At 57.3% G+C, this 4628-nt stretch overlaps 1 protein-coding gene across 1 annotated transcript in view; it reads right to left on the reverse strand.

Moving 5' to 3' along the window:
• LOC106888454 (glycylpeptide N-tetradecanoyltransferase 1-like) overlaps positions 1 to 3842 on the reverse strand; it is a 5071-nt gene extending 1229 nt beyond the window's left edge. Inside the window, exons 1-3 of the mRNA XM_014942697.1 lie at positions 3650 to 3842; positions 3229 to 3396; positions 2693 to 2830 (exon numbers count right to left, since the gene is read on the reverse strand). Coding sequence (XP_014798183.1) covers positions 2693 to 2830; positions 3229 to 3396; positions 3650 to 3793 — 450 coding nt within the window. The 5' untranslated portion in view covers positions 3794 to 3842. The remainder of the gene's footprint in view (positions 1 to 2692; positions 2831 to 3228; positions 3397 to 3649) is intronic.
• Between the last annotated feature and the right edge of the window lie 786 nt (positions 3843 to 4628).

Here is a 4628-nt window from a genome sequence, read left to right on the forward strand (position 1 = left end):
AACCCTCTCCTCATCTCCAGTCTAAATCTGTTCCCCTCCAGCTTGAAGCCATTGCCCCTCGTCCTGTCACTACAGGCCTTTCTAACAGGTTCTCCTCATACGATTTGTTTTCCAGCCCCCTCACCAGCTCCGTTGCCCTCCTCTGCACTCGCTCCAGCACCTCCAGATCTCTCTTGGATTGAGGTGCCCAAAACTGGACACAACACTCCAGGTGTGGCCTCCCCAGTGCTGAGTACAGGGGGACAATCACCAGGGTCCTCTGCCCCAGACCTGGCTCCGGGCAGACGCAGCTTGCACACCCTGGCTGGGAAGCTCAGGGTTGTCCAGGTGGGTTTTCCCCACTGGTTTTGGGGGTATTTGAGAGCAGGGAGAGCCCTGGGCTCACAGCCCAAGGGGCACATGGACTCTGCCTGGCTCCCATCTGGGAAGGTGACCGATGTCTGGGGTGTGACAAGCCCCACTTTGCCACTGGGAGACAGCCTTGATTTAGGAGCCAAAGTTGCTTCTGAGCCAAATAGAACCATAAAAGTCCAGGTTGGAAGGGACCTTTCAGATCCTCAAGTCCAACCACCAACCCACCACTGCCCAAACCACCACTGATCCATGTCCCTCAGCACCACGTCTGCCCGGCTTTTAGATCCCTCCAGGGATGGTGACTCCACTACTGCCCTGGGCATCCCACTCCAATGCTTGATAACCCTTTTGGGGGAGAAATTTTTTCTGATATCCATCCTAAACCTCCCCTGGCACAACTTGAGGCCATTTCATCCTGTCCTAGACAGATCTGGGAGAAGCTGCTTCCCGAGAGCCTGGTACCGGGACAGTCCCCTCTGAGGTGGCTGGCACTGCTGGCTGCTCCTCTGGCCACTGTGTGACAGGACATGCTGTGTGACAGGGCATGCTGTGACAGGACACGCTGTGTGACAGGACACAGTGGCTGGTTCCAGGCTCTGACCCACTGGAACACCCCACTGCAGGGTAGGACCAGAGAGCAGCTCCCAGCAGCAGGGTCTCCAACCGACCAGCTCTCCCAGTGAGAAAAGGGATTGCTTAAACTTCCTGGCAACCTCCTGGAGCTCTGAACGGCTCGGTGGCACAGCGAGGCTGCTTTAAGGCCTTTGAGCTTCTACCCACAGAGACCTGGCTTCACACAACGTGAACCAAAGCCTCGTTACTGCCGTTAAGGCATTAATTACTGTGTACTGTGTCCAGTTTTGGGCTCCCTACCATAAAAAAGACATCGAGGTGCTGGAGCGGGTCCAGAGAAGGGCAACAAAGATGGTGAGGGGTCTGGAGCACAAGTCTTGTGAGGAGAGGCTGAGGGAGCTGGGGGTGTTCAGCCTGGAGAAGAGGAGGCTGAGGGGAGACCTTATTGCTCTCTCCAACTCCCTGAAAGGAGGGTGTAGAGAGGTGGGGGTCGGTCTCTTCTCTCAAGTCACAGGCGACAGGACAAGAGGAAATGGCCTCAAGTTGCCCCAGGGGAGGTTCAGGCTGGATATTAGGAAAAAGTTTTTCACTGAAAGGGTTCTCAGGCATTGGAATGGGCTGCCCAGGGAGGTGGTTGAGGCACCATCCCTGGAGGTGTTCAAAAGCCGGGTTGATGTAGTGCTGGGAGGTATGGTTTAGTGATGATGCTCCTTGTTTGTTGTGTGGGTGTCTATTTTTGTCAGTCAGGTTGACGGTTGGACAAGATGATCTTTAAGGTCCCTTCCAACCTAGAAGATTCTGTGAATTAGCTGTTGGGATGTAGTGTGGGCAGGCTGCGGTGCTGAGCAGCCTGATGGCTTCTGGTTCTCAAGCACCGTCCCCTCCAAGGGGGCTGTGAACCAGAGAGATGCTCAACCACATCTTCAAGGTGGGGACACAGTAACCAACCAGGTGCTCCCCAAAAATGGTCCAGGGCAGACAGATGGGGGTCTACAGGCACAGCTGCAAGTGCCCAGAGCCGCTGGTGGGGAGTGAGCTGCTGGCCTTGGGGACAAGGTGACACCCCAGAGACCCTCTGGGGCTCAGCCCCTCTGCATGTGCTGCAAATGACCGCGCTGGCAGAGCTCCCCATCATCACCCCCACATCCCTAACGATGACCCCACAGCTCTCAACTCGACTGCTCTCTCTGGAGGGGCTCCTATTAGTCTCACCCCACCGTGACAGACTGACACGCAGGCTACGGTGCTGTGCAGTGACACTGGGGTCCTGTGTGGGCTCATGGGGCACAGCAACCACCTCCAGGTACGGACAAGTGCCCTTCCATACCTGTGGCAGGACACCAGGACTGTCAAGATACCAAGTGCCAAGACACCAGGACTACCTGTGTCAAGGTTGTACCACGACTGCCCACACTGGTGTCCCATCTGTCACCCTGCAGCCCTCTGCCTGTCCCCTCTCTGTCCTTCCACAGCAGGAAGAGGTTGTCTGTGTGGATGTGTGTGAGGTTAAGGACTGAACCTGCACCAGTCCAAGAATAAAATGAGCCCAGGGGGGACACGTGGCGAGTGCTTTTCCCCAGGGACACCCTCTGCAGGCACAGCAGGAAGAGTACAGAGGAGCCATCACTGGATTCACCCATTCCTGTGTGTCCTGCTGGCCCGGGGACACCCATGTGTGTGTGTGTGACAGCACACTCATCTCCTGGGGGGCTGTAGAATACCCCTTCCCATGTGTTGGAGGACCCCAGCCCCCCAGGGCACTGACCTTCTCTGGTGCCATGCTGGGACACTTCCAATTGTACAGGTAATACTGCAGGTTGCCATCCCCAATCCCAAACTTCAGCTTCTCCAGGAAGGTTTTGTTTTCCATGAGATCCAGTGCATTGAAGACGTCAAATCCTTTCTGCACGGGCAAGAGAGATGAAGCCATCAGCTCCTCCTGCTAACGTGCTGGGAGGGTTCATCCCACCCGGGAGCTGCCTGCCCCCCTCTCCTGCCCACCTCTGCACCCCCAGAACGGGGGGAGGCTGATGGGGAAGACCCTGGCACCCTCAACTCAAGCTCTACGGACAGACAGCAAGACAATTTGCTGGGAGGAAGAAGCAGCCACCCCGAGCTCAGCCCTGCACTGCCCAGAGGGCTCAGGCTGCCCCTGCACCCCCCTCCTGGCCGGCAGATCCTTTAGGATTTGGATTTAGTACAGCCCTGGGTCCAAGCCCTGCCCCACGGCCGGCCCTCCCCATAGACCCAAGGGTGGGCAGGAGAGCTGCCCGGTGCCACCTCGGCCGTGCCAGCACCCACCGACTTGGCGAGGATGAGAGCGTCACTCATGAGGTCGATGAGAGGCGTCTTGGTGTGAACGTTGTAGAAGGAGTAAGCAGCTTTCAGGCTCTTGTGGGTCGGGTGGTTCATGATGGTGGAGGGCAGCGTGTAGAAGCTCAGGAAGTCCGTCACCTCCCCTGGGGCGCTCTGGAAGTGACACCACAACAAGTCAGAGCCAGAATAAAGCCACCCTGGAGCCTTAGAGCGGCTTTGCCAGTCGGAGTGATGTGTGGGCTCCTTGTGAGGAGACTCAGGGCAGCCTGGGATGGAGAGGCACCATCCTCCTGCAGCTCAAACCTCCCACTGCGTGGGGCAGCCACCTCCCTGATCGCTCCCTGCTCTTCCAGCAGAGGCAGAAACCCAGGAAAACACCCCCCCCGTCTTGCTTCTGCCCCCTCACCTCTACCACAAAGGTGTCAATGATGTTCTCCTGAGGTAAGAACCAGTGCTCCACCTCCTCTCGGCTCATGACGGGCGTCAGGTGGAACTGCTTCAGGTACTCGGTCAGGAGCTTGTGCACTGCAGAGATATCTCTGTGCTCCATGGGCCGCAGGCCAGTAGTCTTGGGAGTCTGCAAAAAGTGGGTCAAATTGTTTGGGTTGCTTGCACGGTGGCTTTTATCACCCAAGGGCTCCCCAACAAGCAGCACGGAGACACTCTCTGCTTAGATGAGCCCATTTTCAGTCCCACGACCCAGCACCCTCCCTCCCAGCCCTGCCTGCCGGGCCGAAGGATGGATGCGATCGGCCGTGACACCGATGGCAAAGACCACAGAGAAGCACAGCAGGTCCCAAAGCCCCGTGTGCCAGGTCAAGTCCTGCTGGAAGCAGCTTCCTACCCACTAACGACACAAGATATCTGCATCCCCCCAGGTCTCTGCTCCCACACCTGGTGGGGACGCCCTGGGAGACGTGCCCCGGGCACCACAAGGAGCCACCTGATGTTATTTCCAGTTGGACTCTGTTTCTAATCTAGGGTTGGGATTGCCCAGCAAAGCCCTGATCGTGGACTGCTGCTGGGTCTGGGTTTTTGCCCCAAAATTGGTGGCTGCAGAAGCACAGCTGGTGGCTTTGCTGAGGCAGGAGACAGGAGCCACGTGCTGCCCAGCACCAACACAGAGCTCTTCAACCGAAACGAGCAGCTTTGACCGACAGAAAAGAGCCGCCAAGGTCGGGGAAGGTGGTGGCAGTTTTGATGCTTTGTTTGTTTTTTCTCTCCCGTATCCAGCTGGGGAACTCCCCCAGCAGGACAACCCCAGTGACAGAACCCATCAGTCTGACTGAAGAACGAGGGACTAACCCCATTCAAGGTCACTCCGAGGCTGTGTTTGGACAGATGAAGGCTGTCAGATCTGCCTTCTCGTTTTACCAGGTGGACGG

Source organism: Calidris pugnax, unplaced genomic scaffold (assembly GCF_001431845.1).
Source record: "Calidris pugnax isolate Ruff unplaced genomic scaffold, ASM143184v1 scaffold108, whole genome shotgun sequence".
Lineage (NCBI taxonomy): Eukaryota > Metazoa > Chordata > Aves > Charadriiformes > Scolopacidae > Calidris > Calidris pugnax.